General features: G+C 40.1%; 1 protein-coding gene across 6 annotated transcripts in view; it reads right to left on the reverse strand.

Moving 5' to 3' along the window:
- Positions 1-23,524, reverse strand: part of LOC148648770 (alsin-like) — a 58,934-nt gene that overhangs the window by 17,388 nt on the left and 18,022 nt on the right. For 5 of the 6 annotated variants that reach the window (XM_088606685.1, XM_088606682.1, XM_088606686.1 and 2 more), the window contains 18 exons: positions 22,526-22,711; positions 20,460-20,631; positions 18,399-18,588; positions 17,072-17,137; positions 15,645-15,807; positions 14,980-15,111; positions 14,230-14,358; positions 13,220-13,243; positions 9,481-9,551; positions 8,544-8,610; positions 7,895-8,094; positions 7,403-7,468; positions 6,883-6,981; positions 5,425-5,589; positions 4,980-5,091; positions 4,288-4,365; positions 3,511-3,650; positions 2,029-2,193 (listed from right to left, as the gene is read on the reverse strand). In XM_088606685.1, coding sequence (XP_088462811.1) covers positions 2,029-2,193; positions 3,511-3,650; positions 4,288-4,365; positions 4,980-5,091; positions 5,425-5,589; positions 6,883-6,981; positions 7,403-7,468; positions 7,895-8,094; positions 8,544-8,610; positions 9,481-9,551; positions 13,220-13,243; positions 14,230-14,358; positions 14,980-15,111; positions 15,645-15,807; positions 17,072-17,137; positions 18,399-18,588; positions 20,460-20,631; positions 22,526-22,711 — 2,225 coding nt within the window. The remainder of the gene's footprint in view (positions 1-2,028; positions 2,194-3,510; positions 3,651-4,287; positions 4,366-4,979; positions 5,092-5,424; positions 5,590-6,882; positions 6,982-7,402; positions 7,469-7,894; positions 8,095-8,543; positions 8,611-9,480; positions 9,552-13,219; positions 13,244-14,229; positions 14,359-14,979; positions 15,112-15,644; positions 15,808-17,071; positions 17,138-18,398; positions 18,589-20,459; positions 20,632-22,525; positions 22,712-23,524) is intronic. The other variant, XM_088606687.1, reaches the window with a different exon arrangement.

Raw genomic sequence — 23,524 nt, forward strand, 5'->3', positions numbered from 1 at the left:
TCTAAACTCAAAAAAGGCAACAAAACAGAAAAAAAATTTTTTTTCGAAATACTATGAATGATATTCTAAGCATCTCGCTAAATAAATTTAGTTTATTTGCTGAAAAACGTTTGTATGTCGCTAATTAAGATCACCATGTCAGCTAAAGCAATTAGTACCAATAAAAAACATTGCCTCTTAATTACAATCTCTTTTAGTTTTAATTGCCTTAGTGTCCCTGAAATTGTTTTGAAACGGTGATGATGAAACGGTGAAAAAAAAGTATTAATTTTTTTTCGAAATACTATGAATGATATTCTAAGCATCTCGCTAAATAAATTTAGTTTATTTGCTGAAAAACGTTTGTATGTCACTACTTAAGATCACCATGTCGGGTAAGCAATTGCCTTAGTGTCCCTGAAATTGTTTTGAAACGGTGATGATGCTAGCTGGAGAGCAGATAACTACCAAATATATTAAAATGCTGAGGACATATTCACAAAAATTCATTGCATCAATTTACATCCAGTTTTATCTAACAGTAAAACAAAACTGGGCTAAAGGTGGAGGGATAAAAGAATCTTGCAGGATGATAATTTAAGAGCTACTCTGGGAAGAGTAAAGATTTCCTTTTAATTTTGTAGAATCAGAACTCTGCAGCAATCTTAGCATGGAAGAAAACACATTCTATGGTTCCATTATGAAAGCGAGTCTAGCAGGTTTTGCATAGCCTAGGTAATAAAAGCACCAATAGAGAAGAAAAAGTATTCAGTGACGAGGTTGATGGAAGAGCTCTCCTTGAATCCATGCATGCAGTGGGTCTACAGCAGGAAACGGTCTGTGAAGACGACTTTTTCTGAGATAATGTGTATCCCGTGCCCTTGCCTTATTCCAGAAACCTTATTGGTTGGGATTGTCCCCTTGTGACATGGACTGCATTACTGTGCATCTGGTCTGGGCTTAGATATAAAGACATAAAAGACATACTACCTTTTTATGTACTGCTGCTGTGCAGGGATACTTGCACTTTTTTAAATTATGAAGCCATTTCTACTACATTGTACGTTTTCGAAAAAAGAAACTCCTACTGGTGGTTTCTAATTACGTATTATGACATATCCTAGTCTATCTAATAAATATGTAAGCGAGTCTATGACTACTGCTAATTGGGGTCTGCATTATCCTTTAAATTAAACAATTGCTTATTCTAATCTGCCTTAAAGAACTCCCAAAATGTATGTGACAATTAACACATTCATTATTTAATTAACTGCAATTGAAAATTGCATTATGGGAGGCCCAAGCCTTGGACATTTATCTATACTAAAACTATGGATCTTCAAATGTCTTTTGCACCGTGATTTAACGGGGACAGAAGTTAATAAACCTCTTTAATATTTATTATTATTAATAATAAATAATCTTAATTGCTTCAACACGAATCAGCAGATGCTATGTGTTAATTCAATTCTAAAATAGACATCTGTAACACATGAACATTTATCATACCAACTGTTTTTTTACTTAAGCTAATTATTAGCTGAATTACTTTGCTAATTATGATGAAGATGAAACTGATCATAATTCAGAACAATAATTGAGACTAATTTCTCCATCCTCGGTAGCAATAATCTCATTGAGAAATAAATAGTTTAATCATTTTAATCTCCGTTTTAAAACAAAAGGGGCCCCATAAATACCGCAAGATGACTGACCTGCCATCTACTTCTAACCCCAGACAATTTAATCGAAGAAATTATACAAAACCTTACTGAAAAAAAGACACAAGAGAAATGCCATTTTCTATACACAGCTTATGTGACATAAACAAAAGGTGCAAAGGCTGTTGTAGCAGCCTTCCTCTACACATAATGTTAATTTCACTGTCACTGTGGTACAATATGAAAAAACAAACTGGTAATCGAAGATACTGAAATTTGTATACCCTCCTTATAACAGAGCTGAAGTGGCAAAAAAAGACAGACGTGTGTAAGTTCTAGACATCAAGAGGAGGAGGCCCTGGGAGGGACGGGCCTGTTGTGTCCATACCTGTCCCTGTGCTGTCTTCTGCTGGTCGTCAGGGCGACGGCTATGTTTTCCCAGGCTCTCCAGTTCTCCCCCTGCCCGGGGCTGTCGCAGCCCAGGTGGCTCCAGCACTCCTCAAACACAGCCTTCCACTTCTCTTCTGGGGGCACTGCCAGGCTACCCAGCTTCCTGAAAAAGGCAATGGGATCCAGATGGGCACGTGTGGCACCGGTGACACACGCTGCGATTCCGAGAGGAATCTGTAAATGCGGGACCCGATTGCAGGCAGGCCTTTCAGAAAGACAGAGGAACACATTGTACACTAGAGGCACAACAAAAAAACAGCTCTACCATAAAGCCCACATAAGAAATGGTTATAAAATACTTAATAATAATAGGTGATAAAGACTAATTAATGGAAGAGAAATTTCATTTGAATCCTTCCTTGCAGCTTAATCTGCTCATCTTGTCTTTAGACTTGTCACTTACACCTGTGTTTTTTTTAATTGGTGTTTAAAAAGCCCCATGACCACAGTACCATATTAATAGCAAGGAGTGTTTATACTGTAGTTTATTTGCCACGGTTGTGTGATTTTTCTGCTCTTGAATTCTATATCGAAATACGCTATTGATATCAAAATGAAGGGTGTGGCCCTGTACTGCTGCTTCTGGGATTCGATCACAGTCATTTGTGGTCTCAGAGCAGACACATCTCTTCTGCCCAGGCTGACAACAGATACTATTAAAAATGTATAATGCATTAGTAAGGCCTCATTTAGAAAATCAGATACAATCCTGGTCTCATATTATAGAGAAGATATGACTGCTCTGGAATCAGTCCAGAGAAGAACATCCTGATGCTTTATCCTGTTCAGGGGATTCAAGGAATATCCTACTCTTTTGAATCAAGAAGGCTATGAAAAGACCCGATACAAACAATTAAAATGCTCAAATGCTTTGACTTTGACGTTAAGCCTGTGGATTTTTAGTCTGCAGTATCTAACATTTTCATACTATACAGCACACTAACGTACACTGGGTCCTCTATTTTGAACACACGTACAACAGCCCATAGAAATAAACGCCGCCTTTGAGAGATTTGAATTTACAGACAAGTATCATAAAGTCTGATGCATGAAGTCAAATCAACAATTCAAGGTTTTTCTGCTTTTTTAGAATATGAATCAGTGCTTAAAATGCTAGGTATTAAATATGCAAATATCTGTTGTAATGGTGTTAATATTTACATTTTTAACATTAACATTTAAAAATGTTAAATATTTAAGTTTGCTAAGACAGCAGCTAGAATGAGAGAAACAAGAAAAGAACCACAATGATTCTTTTATTCTTACTGCAGCACAATTAAAATATTTTTGATGCCTGGAAAGTCAACGATGAAGTCAAGGTCTAAGAAAAAGATTGCACTCTCAATTTTTTTTTATACTGATGTAGACTTTATCCTTGAATTTCACTTCTGACCATTAGCATTTCCCAAGACATACTCACAGAACCCTGGTCTTTTCCTTTTCCTTGTCATTGTCGTACATGTTTGGCTTGAAGTACGTTCCCACTACCTTCAGGCCACTGCCCCACTCTCCACTGAAGGTGCCTTCAAAGTAATCTCCGTTTGGCATTGTCAGTGTGCCCTGAGAAACACAAAGTGCTAAATTGTAAGAACTGTTACAAATGAGAGGAGGCCTTTCAACCCAATTAGTCCTTTGGTAGTATGTAGTTAATCAATCCAAGGATCACATCCATTTTCTCAAAATAGACTGAAGTATTGGCTTCAACCACATGGCTGGGTAATACTGTGCATAAAAATGTGGGCAACATCAATTTCAGCACATATGCTCACCACACATCAGCTATCAGTGGGGAGGAGGACATAGTGATGAAACCAATTCATTGATGGGGATTTTTAGGAGGCCATGATTGGAAAAGGTCAGGACACTGGGGTAAACACCCCTACTCTTTTCGAGAAACACCCTAGGATTTTTAATGCCACGGGAAAATCAGGACCTCGGTTTAATGTCTCATCTGAGATGGGATGGCACCCCATCATCCTATACTGGGGTGTTAACAACCTCCCAGACTGCAGGGTGAGCTCTGATACTGGTACCGTTAACACCTCTTCCAGCAGCAGCTTTAGCTTTCCCAGGAGGTCTCCCATCCAGGTACTGGCCAGGCTCACACCTGCTGAGCTCCAGTGGGTTGCCAGTTGTGACTCGCATTGTAAAAAAGTCACTAACTACTTCAGTGTATATGAAGTCATTTGAGGATTACCTTTCCATTGAGAGTCCAGTCTTCTAAAAACTCCCCCTCATATGTGGTGTCATCTTCTGACAGGAGAATTCCTGTGCCCTATTTCCATCGTGTAGAAATAATAAAAACAACAACGTGGTCATGCGAGATACCAGACTTGATATGCAGGGCAGTGGCAAGTTAAGCAATACGGCTAAAATGAGGCTAAAAACCCAAGAATGACATTCCTTGAAACAATATATGATCCATCTATCCATCTGACTTCCAATCCACTTATCCAGGGCTGCAGGGAAACCCAGGCAGCAAGGGGCACAAGGCGAGATACACCTTTGTGGGACGCCAGTTCATCACAGGGCACCACAGACACAAATACACATTCATACCAGGGCCAATTTTCCCAGAAGCCAATTAACATACCAGTTTGTCTTTAGACTATGGGAGGAAACTGGAACACCCGGAGGATACCCACATGAACATGGGGAAAACAAACTCCATGCAGATACCATCTTAGGTCAGGAACTGAATCCAGGACCCTAACACTGAGGGGCAGCAATGCTAATCACTGTGTCACCGTGCCACCCAAGATATACGATAATCCTTGAAATCTGGCATTAAGTAAAGATTTACATGAATGGCTTGACCTAGAACCTTGACTGACTGTGGACACACTGTAAGACGAGCAGAACTCTCATTATCATGTAGAAGGAAATCACCATCATTTTGTTGCTGTTGAAGGCTCCTTCGTAATACAGTCCGAACTGGGTAACAATGACTCCATTGCCCTGGCGTTGGTCATCCTGCCACATACCCATGTATTTCTCACCCCTGGAAAAAAAAACGAAAGTTCAGCAGTGCGTGAACCCTCCCATTGGATATAGCAAAATGTATCATTTAAAAATAATCGTAAATCTGTTGCTGCCTTATGCTGACATAACATGATTCCACTTTTTCAGAAACAGTGACAGGAGGGAGATGCGTTGAATGAGAATGAGTCTGATGTAATTGTGGTGTTCTCTGGATTTGTAAAGATGTAGCCAGTAAAACACTAGGAACAGGCAGGACTGTGAAGTGGTGCTTAGGGCCCAGGTCTTCATACTGGACCAATAGACATGTCTCCATCTATCAACTCAACGTATCTCTATCTCCATCGCGAGTTACCTGATGATGTCGTCGAACACTCCGTAGCCCGTCTTCTTGTCCTGCACCCACTGACCAATGAACACGCTGGGGGAGGAGGAAGTGAGCTTCCCACTGCGGAACATTCCGTGGCCGTGGCGCATGTTGTCCTGAAAGGAGCCCTCATACACCTCCCCTGTGGCATATCTAACGAGCACACACATACACAAGTACCGTGAGCCCAGGCACTATCGACCGACCTGCACTTGTCAACAGGGTGCCTAGGAGACATCAGACCGAAGTCTCCCGTAAAATTCCTAGACCTTGATTTGAAGGAAGAGCCTGCTCTAAGCCCAGGGCAGACAGCAACACTTAAGACACCACCCCTGCTTCACCAATAGCGGCGACTGTAACGGCGATAAACTCAAGACTGCTCACATTACCCATGAAAAGATTAATGAAACTGAAAAAAAAAAATCAACGAATCGGTTACAGACCTGTCATTCAAACAATGATCCACAAGGTTACAGCACATAGAATGTGTTCTTTGAAGGCTTCATTTTCCAAAAGCAACTGTTCCACCTATGTAAAGTGTGACAGCGTGTGGGTTTCAGGCTGTACTTTTCACCAGCTTCAGGTCTAATATCTTGGACAGAGACAGAGGGCCAGCTCCATGGCAGGTGTTTTAGAAGGTTTTTAGGTTGCACGTTAAGGCTTGGTAAAAGATTTGATGTCTCCAGAAGAGGGAGAGGGGTGTGAATGAGTTAAGGACTCGTGGCGTGGTTCTGGCACGAACACCTGAGTAGCCACACGAGACTTTGTTATGGGTCTCTCAATTAAAGTAGCAAGCGTTACTGATGAGAGATGTTCACAGGGACAATCAGGGAAGAGCAACAGAGCTCATTTTCTTGTCTGGGACAAGAGGACTGGGGAGGTGAATCTTTTTCTCCGCTATGTCACAAAAGTCTTGAGGGGCAACTGCTCTAAGAGTTGTTTCTTCCTGGTTAGAATGCACAGCAAGGAAACACTGGTTTCCGGCGCAACTAATATCTTGCAGTGGGATATGGTTCCACAGAGGTTTGCTGGTTTGAATCCGGACTTTTTCTGTTAGGTGGAAAATTAAGACGGGATGTGCTTCCTGCAAGTGATCCCCATGGTGGAGTGGATACCTTTGCCTTTGAAATGTTGTCAGAAGGAGCTCTGTCTATCTTCCATCTCACACTTTCAGCAGCAGAAGCAGTACGTGCTTTGGAGCATGCGTGTTTACTGTTTTCAGTTATTCCAGATTATAAGAATGCTATAAAATTTGTACTGCTTGGTGTTGGGAGAAAAAGTATACTTGGTTTAAACAAGGTTTAAAATACAGAATATAAACTTCTCATTGGGTATCTATTATCCTAGCTACATACTCCTAAAACCTTTAATTTGAAAGCCTTATACATGTTTGCTAATATATTAAATATATTTGCTAATATATAAAATAAATTAACCAATCATTACCTGTAGATTCCATAGCCATGCATTTTCCCCTCTTTCCAGTGGCCTTGGTAATGATCATTCTTATTCAGCGGCTTGTTAGGAATGATATATTCTCCATAACTGCAAAAAAAATATACAGAGCTATGTTTCTTTTATTTAATATTTTTATTTAAGCTATAAGCGGCATTTGACATTACTGACACAATTTTAATCAAGAGATGTGACATTTTGCCATGTGTCAACTCAAAACTACTTTTGTACGACATGACACATTTTCACCACAGAAATCAACTGATGTTCAAGACCTATGGACGTGCCAGTTCGTCACAAGGTATTCTGCCCATTTTGGAAGACCATCAGCACTGTGGGACCCAAACGACAATTTTGGGAAGTTTAAGGATGAAACGCACACAAAATATTTCACTGTGTTATTCTTTACATTTTCATTTTATATGATAATTCTTATGATATGTATGACATTCAATGCTTCATTTTATTATTAGCCTGCATGCTAATCCTTCAGTATTACAGGAAGACTCACCCATCTTCCAGGCCATTCTTAAAGGTGCCCATGTATGTTCTGCCATCAGGCCATTTCAGAACACCCCTGAGGTAAGAGAAGAAGCTGATCACAATTTGAGCCATCCTGCTACCTTTAAAACTGGACAGACCGGTGGACGGAGAACTCTATCTGGTGGTGTGTGGGACACAGCTGAGTGGGCAATTGTTAAAGGAAAACTGAATTTTTTGAGTGGGAGTTGACGAACTCTTAAAAGATACTAAAACTTTGACACGCAAGCATCTTCAATCGCTCCAATGAGTAAATATGGAATGGTTTCCCCTGCCGGGGGCTGAGCTAGACAAAGCTCAATGTTATTTTCTTTTTAAACACGGGAGGATATCCAGTTTGTCGTTACGGCCAAGAATTCAAATTGTTGTCATAGCAACCGTCGGTAAGCGCGTTCCACAGTCAACAATAAACGCTTTTCTTTTCTGCTTTTGGCCAAGGGGGTAGATGTGCGCTGGCACTTACTTGCCATTTGGCTTCCCTGCTAGCCAGCGACCCTCATACGTAGCTTCCTTGAGCCGGCTGTCCTTGTAGAAGGTGTATTTCGCTGTCCTGGAGATGGGGGGCTCTGGCCTTTGGATACTACCGCTGCCTGGCACCGGGGTATCGACAGCACCAGTCAGAGCCTGCTCCACGGCCTGGTTTATTGCCCTCAACCACTTCCCCTGAAGTCGGACACAGACACCAGTGATTGGAAGAGTATAAAACAGATTGTTTTCCCCACTCTTAGTCCCAGTGGTAGTGCCTTCAGCTAACCACTATCAATAGTTCTGAGGGTGTGTTTCCGGACAAATTTTCAGAACAAATTCTCTTCCTACAGCTATAATTACAGTACATTCATTAAAAAAGCAACACAAAAATCCAACACATTCTATTGTTTACAATAGCCATCTGTTATATTTTTAATGCCTCACTGTATGTATACAGTATATATACACAGTGTCATTTCATTATATCAGCTTGTAAAATTGATGAAGTATTGGGTAGTAAGGACTGCAAATTTATTTCACACTTAACTAAAAAACAGTTAGATACTTACAATCAGTTTTCTCAAACTTTACTGTCACAAGAAACTCCCACATGAGTTCTGCAGAGTGACGACAAGGACTCCTACCTTTTCCATTGGGGAAGATGCCAACAGAGTGAACTGTTCTTCTGGAGAGGTGATTTTCAGCCCAGAACTTTGATTAAAAAAACAGTGAAAGTCAGTGGAAATACACAAAATAGTGATGCTTAAACTTTAGCTTTGAACTGTGAACATTTCTGATCTACCACCCATGTAATAAAGCAGGTGAGGTGATTAAAGCAACAGTGTCTTTTTTTGTAAAAAAATCACTGAAACACCAGACTTCTACTCACAAAAATGGAACGCAGACAAATTGGCAGTACATTTCTGTCAATGGAGCAAGCAGAGGTTAATTCCATTTTAAAAAGTAAACATTGAAACCCTGTAATGTTGCAGCTGTGCAGAAAAATAAATTTGTCATTATAAATGTGTTGATACTATTTGGCATCAGCTCTGCATGAAATGGGGTCTGTTTTTTTAGGCCACAGTCTCAGTTCCCTCAGCAGTCAGGTGTGGATTGCTGTATTGTTATCCACGACCCACGAAGGTATATTTTAGTTTTTCTGTATAATAATATCCCTGCCTATCTGGAATTTCACGTCATGAAAACAGTCAGACTACAGAAATGTGTCTTCTAGATTAAAAGTGATCAGTGAAGCACACACCTACAGTACATGCGCATACACAAATACATGCAGTATTTGCATCAGCTTTATTGTTGGAAAACTGCTGCAAAACTTCTCAACAACAGCAACAAGTGGATATCAAACTGTATATTTTATGCTTTTTGGACACAATAGATTCCCAGATTCACTTGTGATTATCACTGCCTTTTCATTAAACTGCTCTGTAAGGTGAACCAACTGCCAATAGGAAGATAACTTATCTGCATTTTTTTCCACTTTCCAGTATGGACTCTTTGTTTGGCGTTACCTGACTGAACGCCATTTCAAAGGCATGTAAAAAAATGAGCAGTCGTACTCACAGGCCACTTTGTTCTTCAGAGATTGGCTCAACCCACAGCGTGGACAGAGGGAAAACATGGTGGGTTGAAAACTGGTTGGGGGACAGAAAACAATTTCACAAACGTTTCACTGTAAAGTATTCAAATGTTAGTGCCTGTTATCTACTCATTTGCAAAATTGCTTCCTTTCATAAAGATGCTTAATATGTCAGGATCCTTGGTTATAAATGTTTGTGCCATCCAAAAGCTATGATAATGCCACTGGGCAAGATAAACAGCTATACTCATACTTACATGTCCCTATCTGAAGGGATAGACCCACAAAACAGATCCACAGATTCACAGATCCACAAAATGCTTCACTACTAGAGGCTCCCAAGTGGCTTAAAAGACAAATGATAAACCTTACTCTGAATGCGGGTTGTGCCTTATGCTCCAGGTCTTACAAGACTGAGACTGGGATTCTCCAAACAGTAAGAGCTGGGAGTAGTCAGTCTTGGCCAAACAGTATGTCTACTGTCACATTTCCTCCAATTGGCTCTGAACCTCCTAAACAGTAGGTAGCTTCAGAGTTCAAGGCATGTCAAAAGATGAACAGTGCAATGAAACATTGTGTTGGAGGAACTATGACAATGCACACTCTTTATGCAAGTACAGGCAGTGCCATTAGCTATTTATTAACCAAGCAGTCAGGAGCTCAGTTTAACATTTCATCAACAGGATGAGATCTTCTATTCTGTTGTGTCCCCATTGCCAATATTTTGCAGTGGTTTGGAAAATTCTGGCACAGAGAGAAGAATGCCACCAACATCACTTAGATCAGCAGCCTCCCTAGAGTGTCTCACCAAGCTGACATTTCCCTGAAGTGCCATATACAGTACTCCTGAAACAGTTCGGATAGATTCTCGCCTTTTTTTTTCATTTTCAGTCCACTTCTAGAGATACAATGCTGTGAAAACCTCATTTTTGTGCAGGGGTGAAATGTCACATAACAATATTACTAACGGCTATTTTTAGCCACGGGATCCAACAGAGGAGATGGAAACTTAATGCAATTTGTGGTCTGTGTGTGAGAACAAGACCATTTAGAAGATGAACTGTTTTTACCATAGATTTGGGTGAAGCACATTAATTGGGAAAAAAAACCTGTAAAAGATCAACGATGGGGAAACCTTTTGGAAAAAAAGACTATTTTGCCTAATTTATTAGCATAAGGTGTGCTAAAACAGAGAAGATTAAAAAATGTAAGGTACAGTGCCCTGCAGAACATGTAGAAAAATACATTCCTGATTCTAATGTACATGAGGGTGAATGAACACATCTAAAATCATTGTGAGAAGGGGATAAATTGTAAAAAAAGAAAAAAACTCATCAATTTCCAATTACACAATACGAATTATGCCTCAAACCTTAAGGCTCAGGTACTTTAATTATAACAGCCTTTGCCTCTACAAAAGTGTAATGAGTCAACATTTTATAGCATCAGATGACATTGTTATAACCTATCAAAAAGAGCACTGCACCCCTCTGCATTGCAATATACTGTACAATTCTTAAGAGTTAATGATTATTAATGAATATCTGCAGTATCTGAAATCAAACCATTACACATCTCAACATTTTTACCATCTGGCTTTTATAATACTGGGAACAATTTTGGTCTCTGCACTACAAAGATGGCATTACTGCTCTGGAAAGAAATTCAAACAAGAGTAACAAGAATAATAGTGCATCAAAAAAAGAATAATGTACACAGGCATGTTCAAGGGCATACACGTCTTCAATCTTGAACAGAAGAGACGCTAAGAGATGCCGATGCAAGCAGCTGAAATCCTGAAAAGGAAAGTGAAGAACTCAAGGACAAGTGGAATTTTAAGGAAACTAAATTTACAGCTGGAAAGGAGTTTTTGCAATCACTCCTTGTTGTACTCACATTAAGTAACAAGATGTCAAGTTGCAGTCAAATTTTATATCGCAGACAATACTAGCACCAAAGCAGAACAAACTTGTTTGCTTAAGCAAGACAAAGTAATCAGAGTCTTGTCAGCTACAGAACTAAAAAAAAAAAATGTGCTTTGCTTGCTTGGAAGTGTGGACGAGCTACTCAGCCACGTTGTTGAAGCTGGCACCTTAGTGTCTTTCAAGTAAAGGCTAGTTGTGATTCTTGGCTTGTTAGTCTGTACAGATTTGTATTAGGATATTTTATTGTTATGTTTCCAAAACATTACCCCAAAGGCAACTCGGAAGTGTGTTTCTTCAGGATTTGCTGCTAAATGGTTAGATAATGGATAGTTAGAAACACAATATTCAGAAAAAGGCCTACTTTGTGGTTAAGCCAAGCGTGAAATGTACGAAAGCTGTTGTCAAGGGAAGCTCTGAGCAAACTACGGAGCTAAGAAAAAGATTACCATATTCAAATTAGACTAGAAAATAACTGTAAAGCTAGTAAGTGCATTTCTATTTTCTCCATTGACTCCAGAAGCAATAAAAGTGTAACTACCAAGGCTTAAAGAACCTTCAGTGCAATAGCAATAAACCCAAATCACTTCAAATTTGGTAAACTGAGCTCCTCATGTCTATGTCGCAATCCCGCAAAACTAAACGGGAATATTGTAATTCTGTCCTCGGTTGTGTATATTAAAGCTTGTATTACTATTTTCTTAATCATTCACCCCAGTACTAGACCACCTAAACTAAAACAGTGGAGTCTGGAGAAGAATATTGGCTGAGATAGGTACAAGCAGAAGTTAATTCCAAACTGAAAAATACAAAAAAAAAAACAAAGCTTTTAGCTGTGAACCTTTCTTCTGTGAGTGTAAGACAGACTTGTGCTAGGTCTTCACTCATTCACTTTACTGAATGCACCTTTGTGGAGTCCAGTCAGAAAGAGATCTTTACAGCTTAAAGCCTTGGTTGTTACTGATTAAATATTATATACTGTATAAAAACAGTAACGGGATACACAGCTGGGCTTGGCTTGTCAGGCCTGACCCCAATCATAGGAATTGGGGGCAGTTCTTCAGTAGTTTCCAAATGATTTGCTCAGTAAAGGAATAGACCATGTCTGGATTGTTACAACATTCTGTATACAACAGGGGAAAAATCTAAAATGTAGAAATCAATGCTACAAAACACATTTGTGGACAAACTCAAGTTGGGAACGCATTACAATCTGCAACTTATAAAACATTTTGTAAACAAAGGTTACTTTTAAACAGACATGAGTCTATCTCAGTCACTATTCCAAATGCTCTAGGTCTGAAATGGAAGGAAATTAATACCTTTACATTTGGACTGTTAATTCTATTCCACATGGAGTTTAATCTGAAAACCAAAGTAGAATATTTCACATTGCTGTCTTCATTATCTGGGATAATAAATAATAATTTTATGGGAGCAGAAAATAAAAAATTAAGTCCAGCTACAGAGTTTGATACTAGTTCATCAGTGCTTGCACATTTAACTCTGTTGTCTAGCGACAAAAATGAGTTAAAGGAGCCAGGTTAATTATTCTGGATTTCTATCATCACCTACTGTATACTCTAACTGTGCACAAATGATAAATGAAGAACAGATTGTGCCTTGCTGTGCAGACACAAAACAAGACTACAAGCAGCTGCAACAGCACTATATTCAATGGTGCATATTTGACTATATTTGACTTTTGTTTTGAAAGTTACTGAAGACTATAAAGACACATTTTTCCCCAAGCCAAGCTTTGCAAACTACTGTCAGCTGTCTGAAACTACAGTATACTTACAAAGGTCTTATATGGGTGAAAGCCCTGACAGGATAAAGACAGATCATAAAAACCAAATCAAAACTGTAGTCTTAAAGTTAATTAATTCAACAATGTTTTAAAAAGGGTTGGAAAGCAACATACAGTATTAAACAACCCTACTGTAGAAAGTCCATACAATAATCAATAACTGTATAAAAGACCACAACATACTATATCAGGTGTTGGATATTTCTTCCTTTTTTCATATAAATGGTATTGATGGACAGCCATGCTGCAGACATGTTCCATTTATTAATAGCATGACTATGTCAAGAAACATGGGACATTTCCTCTAGATGAGCCAAATCAAATTACAGGGACCAAAAATTGGACTGCCAGTGCTGCCACATAAACACTGGTGGATCTGTCCAATCTTCCCAATTTCTGCAGTCTGACCATTTGCTGAAGACCTTGAAGGACACACAAGCCCTACTATACACAAGCTACTACTGTATATATGGGCATTTACCTTCCTTGTGCTTCTGCTTGTGTGATAGTCTGTTTCATTGAGTAAAGTTGAAACCACGTCACATGAACACAACGTTACATATGAGGACAGCAGAAGTAAATAAGCTTAGCCTCCAGATGATTAAAAAATGTTCAGACTAGTGTTCAAAGATGCCGATTTCAGAATCAACATAATATATGTCAAGGAAACACCTTTAAAGACGCTATATAAAATAACGTTTATTATTATCATCATTACACTAGGTATATGAACTTAATGCATTGTGTTGAAATCGATTTAAGCAGAATTGCCGTTTCCTTTTTTCTTTCAAAGTTCAACAAAAATTAGAAAAGCAAAGAGCCTTCAAATATCAATCATTTATGACTTGACAGCACAGCTACTGTATTTCTTAGTGCAAGAACACAGATAGCTTATATTATGAACGCAAGACAACACACTGGTACATGTTGTATGTTGTGAAAGCCAGCGTTTCCTACTTCAGTTTTGGACAATTTGACCCGCATCTCTGAGCGGCCCTCACCTGCGCGTGCACCAGGGCGTCGTTGAAGAGGATAAACCAGTTGACGGAGAATCTCCCTGCGTTCTGCAGGGTCAAGGCCTTGTTGCTGCTTTCACAGATGAGCCGCCGGGAGGGTTTCCTGAGAGAGTCCTTTTAATAGAACCACATCCCTTCATTTGAATTCTTCTGAGGTTACGAGAAGGAAACTACAATGCTATTTTTATAGTTTGGGGTTAAAAACAATCAGCGTTGATGAGTGCACTTCATACCACAAGAAAGTAAAATGTACACTACAACTTCCAAAACATCCAATTTACATCACAATATAGACCAGATTTCCAGGTACTGTACGTGCAGCATCATGTTCTAGTATTCAGAACGAGGCAACAGGACTTACAGTCACATGTTGGAGCCTAATTACATTGTAAACAAGCAGGCTTGTGAATACATCTCTTGACACATTGCTTTCGACTTCAAGACCGTTAACGCTGCATGCAGATCACATTGGAACATTCCTGAGGAGAAATGTCTGCTGCACAACCTGCATTTATTCACTCAAGATATTACTCATTATAGTGACTAGTGAGCAGGAAGGGCCACTTGATATCACAATAGTAAACGACTTCATCAACATTCTAGTGACTTACTCATTAGATAAAAAGCATGTTAATACTTAATGGAAAGTAACGATTGGGTTTTAGCTTTGTTTCAGAATGGAGAGGGAAATCACAAACTGGTATACTTCAAAAACACAAAAGAAAAGAAACACACCGTCATTTTTCCTGGGAAAGTCTTCCAAAAGTGGTAGGTGTATTCGGAATCCTTCCTCTTCCTTTTCAAATGGATAGCTAGTGCTTCATACTTAGAACTGCCATCTTGTAGACTCTGATAATCGGGGGCAGTCTAGAAATGACAAGAAATGAATCAGAAACATGAATGAAACCTGGCTCTGTCATATAAATGTGGCCATTACTTTACTGATGGGATATACTATAAGTTGATATTTTTGCCTTCACAGATACACAGTTTCTGTATGTTTGCAGGTACTGTATTACTATTATTACTATTAAAATATTATAACAAATATTAGTTTTCTCTATATTTTTACCCCAAGGTGAGTTTAAAGTAAAACAAGAAAACTAGAAGTCTAAACAAGAAAGCAAATCAATTAAAGGCATCAATTAATGCTGGTGATGTAGAAAGGAAATAAGACATAAAATAATAGTCCCTCAAGATTTCAGATTCTGACAGATTTTTAATCAATCTGAATTTATCAGTAGAGTATATATGGTAATTGAAACAACTTGAAACATCAATTAAAAAACCATACCCACATCATAATTTTTAATTCCCTATTAATACAACAATTAATACAGCCTGTAGCTGTGATCGGTGCCGTCCTGCTCACTAAGGTGCTGCCAGGTGTCCATACCTACCACTTCGAAGCAGGTGGCCAGTTTGAGCAGCACTCTGCCGTACTCGTGCAGGTGTCTGATGGGTAGGTAGAGCAACACCTGCAGCAGGTCACAGAGGGGCACGCTCTCGTCGTTGGTTTCCGAAAGCCGGTGCAGAAGCTCCGGGCTTTTGCCGAAGAAGTCACTGGAAATCAAAAATCCAGACAATCGGGTCAGGCAACAACCCCAATCCCAGACTCATCTGCGAAGGACAAGGACTGTAATGCAATGGGTAGTGGACCAAGGCTATTGAGAAGGGAGTTCAGGCTGTTGGCTGAGCTTAGGCAGTACCTCTGCTGAAAAGAGTTCTTGGTAAAACTAAACAATGTCGTGTTTTGTGACTGATATTTGATTTTTTCCAGTTTTGCACAAAAAAGAAAAGCTTTCATACAGCGCTGGAGAGCACTGCCCTCACCTGACTGCTTTAAGCTAGAAAAAGTCCGAAGAGTTTGAACGTCATTGCCTGGCACTTATTTTCCTGCGATTGCTCCCCTCTGTTCTCTCCCACACATTCCAATTGAATTGAACACCAAGTGTGGAAGAGAGCTGCATTGCTCATTTCAGGTCAAGAAGTTAAGGAACTGAACAAAAGCTGCGTCTGGAGATGCTCCCCTTTCTAACCCTTAGAAGAAGGTAATCTGTCTTGGGCTCATCTTTATTCAGTTCCTTGGTTTTTGCATTATAATTCTTAACCAAAAAAAAATACCCATTTTGCTCTTTGTTCTGTTTAAGACTAGTTTTACAATATATACTGGTCTCGCAGCATTGCTGTGTCCGCAAATTTTCATTCCAGCTCGGCTTTTAACGGCTCAGTTTCCCTAAACCATAGCTTTAATATACGTTTATCCGTTTTCGCCTTCAGTTCGACGCTTGATCAATAATAACGCAGTGAAACACAGACAACAGTCAAGCGGAAACAAGAGACATCTTACAAATGATCTGCGGACGAGAGTTTCACCTTGCTTGTTTCCTAAACGGGTATCAAATTTGCTCAACCACTAACATAACAACACAACAACGTTCCATCAGATTCTTCCCAAAATGGACTTCAGAATTAATAAGAAGCCAATTTGAAATATTTGTGGTTTTAGTATTGCCAGGACATTTTGAAAAATGTCAAGCTGAAATAAGTTACTACTTCTTCCAGGTGTTAAGTAGCTAGCACACCACGTTCATGAGCCTTTCTGCCAAGCTGTTTGATCAAGGACCTAATTGGAAGAATAATGACGTAACACATGAGCAAAACTGTTTTTTTTATAAATACTTTTTACTTAATTACAGAAATGTAGCTATTGCTTAAATCATCTGGGGTGGTACGTTTCTCCATGGTCCTTATACAGGTGCTTGAAGTGTGAAATGAAGGCACTTGTAGAGCAACAATGCCGAGGAGCTGTTGCTCTATTACTCACAGTGAGGGCTTGGCGAGAGCTTGAAATCCACCCATCACAAGGAAATTCCCCACAGAGTTACAGTATCTATAAGAGAGAAAGACTGGTTCAGGGAAACAAACATCGGACAGCTTGAAAAGGTGCCACTGAATACTCTATGAAGCCCAGCTAGATACAGTAGCAACACTTGGGTATGTGTCACAGTGGTCAGGGCCCATGTTAAAAAAACTTTCACAGGGTGTTTTGAATGGGAGAGCAATTTGTACAGTGCTGGGAAAAGGTTTGTGAACCCTTAGGTTGGTCCATATTTTCATATATTTTAGACCACAAGAGCAATTCAATCTTAAAGGTCTTAACAAAACATGAAAATAACCCAATTAAATGTAGTGTTTAACACAAAGACATCGCATCTACTGTATTTGGATTAATTAACAATCCTCGAAGAGCAAATATCCTTGTGGACCCTCAGCTTCAGTAACTGGTAGCACCTCCTTGAGCAGCAAAGACTTCAACTAGGCGTTTCCTTTAATTGTTTGTCTCTTGCATCAGCTTTTGGGAATTGTGGCGCATTGTTCTTTATTGAACTACTTCAAATGGGTGACATTTTAGGGTTTCCTTGCACGAACAGGTTACCGCGGGTCTGCCATAACATTTCAGTGATGTTGAAGTCTGAATCCTCACTTGGCCAACCCAAAATGACTTTTTTTCTTCCTCAGCTTTTATTTTGTCGATCTGCTTGAGTGCTTAAGATTAATGTTTTGTTTCAAGACATGATAGTTTGCAAAGAAGGCAGGCATCCTAATGTTAATCTAATTTCTTGAATGGCTTACTGCCCATCTAAATGGAATCGCAGGAAGATGTCTAAACCAGGAGCAGAAATCTGTCTTAACTTCTCAAGCTCCCAACAGTGCTTCAGCTGAACATAAGGCTTTTGGCGAATCAGGATGAGACTTTCCACTTAACCCCATAAAATCCGGCTAAATTTAATTTCACTCCAGAATCAGCCGAAATTGAGCCCCTAAAAGTGGGGATATGTAACATGTAACAAAACATGTTTCTGATGCCATGTCTTTGTGGCATGCCGATCCCTGATCCCGAGACTGAAATAACCCTCAAGGTCCTGCTCGATTCTGAATTTGAAAAAAAGTTGAAAGAAGAGTATCACTGAAGAAAACAAAAAAAGAACATCCAGAGTATTTCTGTTTTGACCTCCCTCTTCACGTGTGCTAAACAGAAAGGTACAATTTTTAATGCGGCTGCGCGCTACTGCCCTGACGGTAGATTCCCCTTCAGTCCAGCCCCCCCCCCCCCCAGCGCCTCAGAAGCGCTTCCCGTGTGGTGTACTTGCTCTTTGTAAGTGTCCAGAAATATCCCCGCGTGCTCCAACATCACCAGCTCCTTCACCTCCTTGCTGCGCCGGATGAAGGTGCTGAGGGAGGCGGCGTGCTGGCCGGTCAGGTAACACAGTCTGCTGAAGCGGCTGGCCATCGTCTGGAGCAAGAGGCTGGAGGTGGGGCCCAGGGCTGAGCAGAGGTTCTCTGGACGGGGTAAACGACACGGGGCCCCCGATCACCGAACTTGAACTTGCCATATGTAACCAGTACATGTACTGGAACAATGGAATTCTTACTTACAGAAAGTCTCTCGACTTAAAACAAGTGTAAAAACACAAAGTGCTGACAGTGCATCAAGACAATATACCAATAAACAGTAGACAATGTACAAGTAAACAAGTAAACAGCTTGAATGAAAACAGACCTGAAAAACAATGACGGGAGATGTGCAATAAATAAGAAATCGTAATGAGGTTGATGGTGTAGGTGTGGTCCGAGGGGGATGGCTAAATGTGTTCGCCAGTCGCGCTGCTTGTGGGTAAAAGCTATTGAAAGGACCTATACTGCTGATCAGAAGCGCTTCTGCCCGGCGAGGACCTCGGAATGAAACGCCATGATTCTAAACTAGGAAGAACCGCCCAAAAGCTGTGGTATGCATGATCAGACACAAGCGGAAAGCAAAATACAGGGGCCGACTGCAATAAATGCATAGTGATGCAAACAAATGATGTGGAAAGAATTAATTAGGGGCACCTAAAATGTCTATACTATAAGGAGCACCTAACAGGCATGCATTTTTATTAGCGGGGTGACAAGCTAATCAATACCCTTCTTATAATAAACTGCAGTAAGACTTAGATGCTTTAAAAAACTTAACGGAATCAACACAAGCTTAATTGATCACAGTCAGACTGTTCCAGGCCTTTATAAACATTCATTTATCAACAGATGCTTCTCTAGGACCAGAGACGGAGACCCCTGGTTCACGTGATGACTTCTGGTAACAATATTTGTGAATAAGATCTGTAGGTGGCAAACGTACTACAGACATATTTTAGATGCGTGCCATCAGGTTTTTTTAAACGGCATAAATACTGATTATCTGTTGCAAAAGAAAAAAACAAGATGTTAAAACGACAGCTTTGATTTCCAAATGCAAATTGACCTTATGCTGCGTTCTGTATTATAAATACTATAGATTTGTTAATATAAACATTAAATAGCAATGCATTGAGTTTTTGGGATATTCTATAGAACTTGAGGATAGCTGTGATAGATTCCATCCCACCCTAAAAGAGAATTCTTCTAAGCTAACATACTCAAATTCTACATAACTTGCATTAACATATGTGATGGGACACCTGGTACTTGAAATGCTTTCCACGCAAGATGGCCATAGTAACAACCGGACTTTTCAGAAAGCAGATGGGGGTGTGGCACTGCATCAGAATGTTTTAATGAGCAAAACGCACTGGTGTCAAGTATGTGCTGCTGCACACAGACTGCACACGGTCTCCATGAATATATTTCACAATTTTTACCTTTCTCTACCATGTGTTGTGTAGAAAAAGATATGACACACAAAAGTTGTTGAGACTGAACAAACTGAACATTTTTACAAACACACACTCAAACACTCAAACACTCAAACACTCAAACACTCAAACACTCAAACACTCAAACACTCAAACACTCAAACACTCAAACACTCAAACACTCAAACACTCAAACACTCAAACACTCAAACACTCAAACACTCAAACACTTGCAGGCTGGCACATAATACTTGGTGTCCATCTCCGTGCCCTGCAGGTACCAGAACGCACCACTTGTGTCTGATCATGTACCCAAGGCTTTCAGGTGCGAACAACAGGACACCAAGAGCAATGGATTGTTAACACAATACCATCAATGTAAGGTCTTTGAATGGCAAAATTTGGAGAAATGGTTGCTGATGACCAGATTATAAGGCACATATCCCAATATAATGAGGTCCTACCCGATGATCATTCTAACACATTCCTAAGGTAAGAGACTGCAGTCAAGAGTTGAGGCTTGAATGAAGTGTGACTCACCCAATCCCAGCAGCGGCCGCAAGATATGAGATTTGATGCTACTCAGCCTGCAGTAGAATTTTCTCTCGGCAGACGCCAGCTCATGCAGGCTGGCAATGAAGCCCATGATGTTCCTGTCTGCCAGTGCCAGGCAGCTCTGCCCTCCTGCAAACACTGAGCTCACGTAGCCCATCTGCACCCAAAAACAATACACACACAGCAATCAGCTTGTATTGATTCTGGCTTAGCTGCTGTAGATGGGTATTTTATATAGCTGTGATTAGTTTATAAGATGTGATTTTTGGCACAGTTTTGAACACAGTGACATCTCCTATTAGACAAAGCCCAGACATGACTAAACATTCACAGCACTGGCAAAATGACAGTGAAATCTCTGTTTTGGCACTGCCCTTTCCTAAATATAAAAATTAAGTTGCTTAACTGTTATACTGATTACATCCACGACTGCAAGTCTAATGTGCCTGACATCCAAAAGAGAAAAACTGCACGATGAAAAACAAGCTTTCCCCCAGCTGATCCTTTCTAGGGTCTCTGTAAATCCACCTTCCCTATTTCTCCAACAGGATTTTATGCCACAATCCCACAGACTGTGATCGCTAATCGTGTTGTTATAATGCCTAAGTCTTCTAAGTCTTCAGCTTTTCTTTTGGCTTAAACTAAATTTTGGAATATCAAAATTGTCAGTGAATTTATAAATTGAGCTATTTGAGAAGATCTGACTATCGCAAACGCAGTAAATTGCTGTTGCATCACAGTGCTGATTCTTGTTAATAAATTGTGGAATGTAATATTATTAATAAAGCAATATTATTACATTCTCTAATAAAGAAAAATAACATTAAGTGATAAATTACCTGGCAAAAAATGCCTTGTCTAGATGCATTGTTAGCTTGAAGTACCAAACCTCATTTAAATTTATGAGGTTCCCTTCTGCTTCTGTGAATGACAGCCAGATGCTTCAGCTTATACAAAACCCTCTGGCCTATGGTCTTATCTCTCCAGATTATCTCTCCAGACTGAGCAGTTTGAGTACTAATTATAATATACAGCACTTCAGGTAGACACGTGAGATCCTGCTTCAGGAACTGAATTTAGGGGGAACATTTATTAAGGTCAGATTTTACAGGACAAGAAATGTTATTTACCCAGGGAAAAGTTCCCATATAAACTGTTTTTAGTTCCAAAAGTCAAGAACAAGGTTTAATGTCTCCTCTGAAGGATAGCCCGTCCTACAGCATAGTGTCGCAGGTAATACTGGGACATTCGTTTCTGGAAATGCTGGTCCAGAGGGAAAAGACCCTGGACCCACTGGTCCAGCAATGCCCCCTGCAGCAGTAACCTGGTTTTAATGTATGTTGGTTTTACTGGGAGGTCTCCTCTTCCAGTACTGACTTTAGCTTTTGAGATTAGGCTACAAGGTGCCAACATTCTGCACCAGAATTCAAAGAATATGGCACCTGGTCTTTGTCTGCGATGCATAAGTTGTGGGACATCCAGCTGGCATAAGGTAACTCCTCCAATATAGTCTTGGAGAAGCTGTAACCATTAGGTGGAGACTGGGTTGATATCATTGCGCGTGTGTCAGAAATAGTTCTCATAAGTAGCATTTGTAGTGTAAATAGGATCTCCCCGAGCAATGACAAAATAGCGTACTGTGTATCGTCTTTACAATGGTGACAGGATAAGTCCAGAGACTAGCTTGTTCTTTATATACTGTATAAAAAAAATACTAAGTCATTCAGCCCTGTACTGTTGTCAAGGGAGGCTGTAGCTGTGAAAAACACACATAACTGGCTATTCCAAATCTGGGAAGTGCAGCAAAACAATAAGTGCCGATTTAAATTTTTTAAACAAGTAAGAAAGATCTCCTGTTAGATATTATTTTATCACCGACTATGCAAACTGACTAACTGCAAAAGCACTATAGGTACTGGGATTCGCTATATCATGTGACATCTGATGACAAAGTGACACGAAGATGCATTCGGTTTCAGGGTTTTTGAGAGGTGCAGGTTCTGTGTTTAAGGGTAGGGCATCTCTCAAGTTATCATGGTGGGGGCACTCACGTTCATGCAGAAAGGCAGGAGTACAGGCTGCTGGGTATAACCGCCGTCGGTCTGCGGACTGCCATCATCCTCCCTGACCTGCTTCCCGCTGTAGTACAGGATGGGCTGGAAGCAGTCTCCGTCAGCCAGCAGCAGGGTGTGCTGCTGACCGGCCGCAACATCCCACACCCGGATTCCCTCCGACATCTGGACGAGAAAGAACGGTTTTCAGCGTCGCCGCCGCCCCGACTCGGCAGAGTCCTTCTTCACACAACCCCCTCTGGGGGGGGACTTTAAGAGACCGAAACTCTAAGGCTTATGATTATGTTCTTTTTACAGCACCAATTCTAGTAAGTATGTGGAAGGAAGAACTAGAAAAGGCTCCAGCACTCTGCTCTTCCATTGTAGACGATCTGTTGCCAGCTCTAGAACTCAGAGTCCTGAATCCAGCAGGCTAAGTCTCCTTAGGAAAAAGAAGTTAACAGCAGAAGGCAATGGAGAAGGGATTAATTGCTCCACTTAAATCTTAACTGGACTAATTTAATAGTTCTCCTCAGATAAAGAGAGGAGAACTCAAGACTCTGGTCTTGATCCTAGTAGGGTAAATAAGGCGTTTCCTAAGAGTACAGGGTTACATGCCCCCGTAAAGCACTTTCCTTCATTAACACTTTCCCATCTCATACATCAAAATTTAAGATAAACATATTCCACTGCACAATCAGGGATAAGTACAGCTCACTATCACCAGAAGATGATGAAAAACCATGTACATGTACTACCCAGTTAAGAAAATATGAATTGCTACACCACCAATTGTAAAATACAACATAGGCACAAACCCTGTCAGCCTACTCCTGCCATTACTTTTACTGTCAGCTATTAATATGGTAGAATTCATTTTTTTTTTAGAACACCAGTTTGTTCTGCAATCTGGTAGGTGAGATCAGTAATATAATAGTGGAAATGACTAAAACAATTCAACATTACAGAGTGTGAATTCTCTATGATGTAAAATTGGTC

The sequence above is a fragment of the Lepisosteus platostomus genome, chromosome 14 (assembly GCF_059453375.1).
Source record: "Lepisosteus platostomus isolate fLepPlt1 chromosome 14, fLepPlt1.hap1, whole genome shotgun sequence".
In the NCBI taxonomy this organism is placed as follows: domain Eukaryota; kingdom Metazoa; phylum Chordata; class Actinopteri; order Semionotiformes; family Lepisosteidae; genus Lepisosteus; species Lepisosteus platostomus.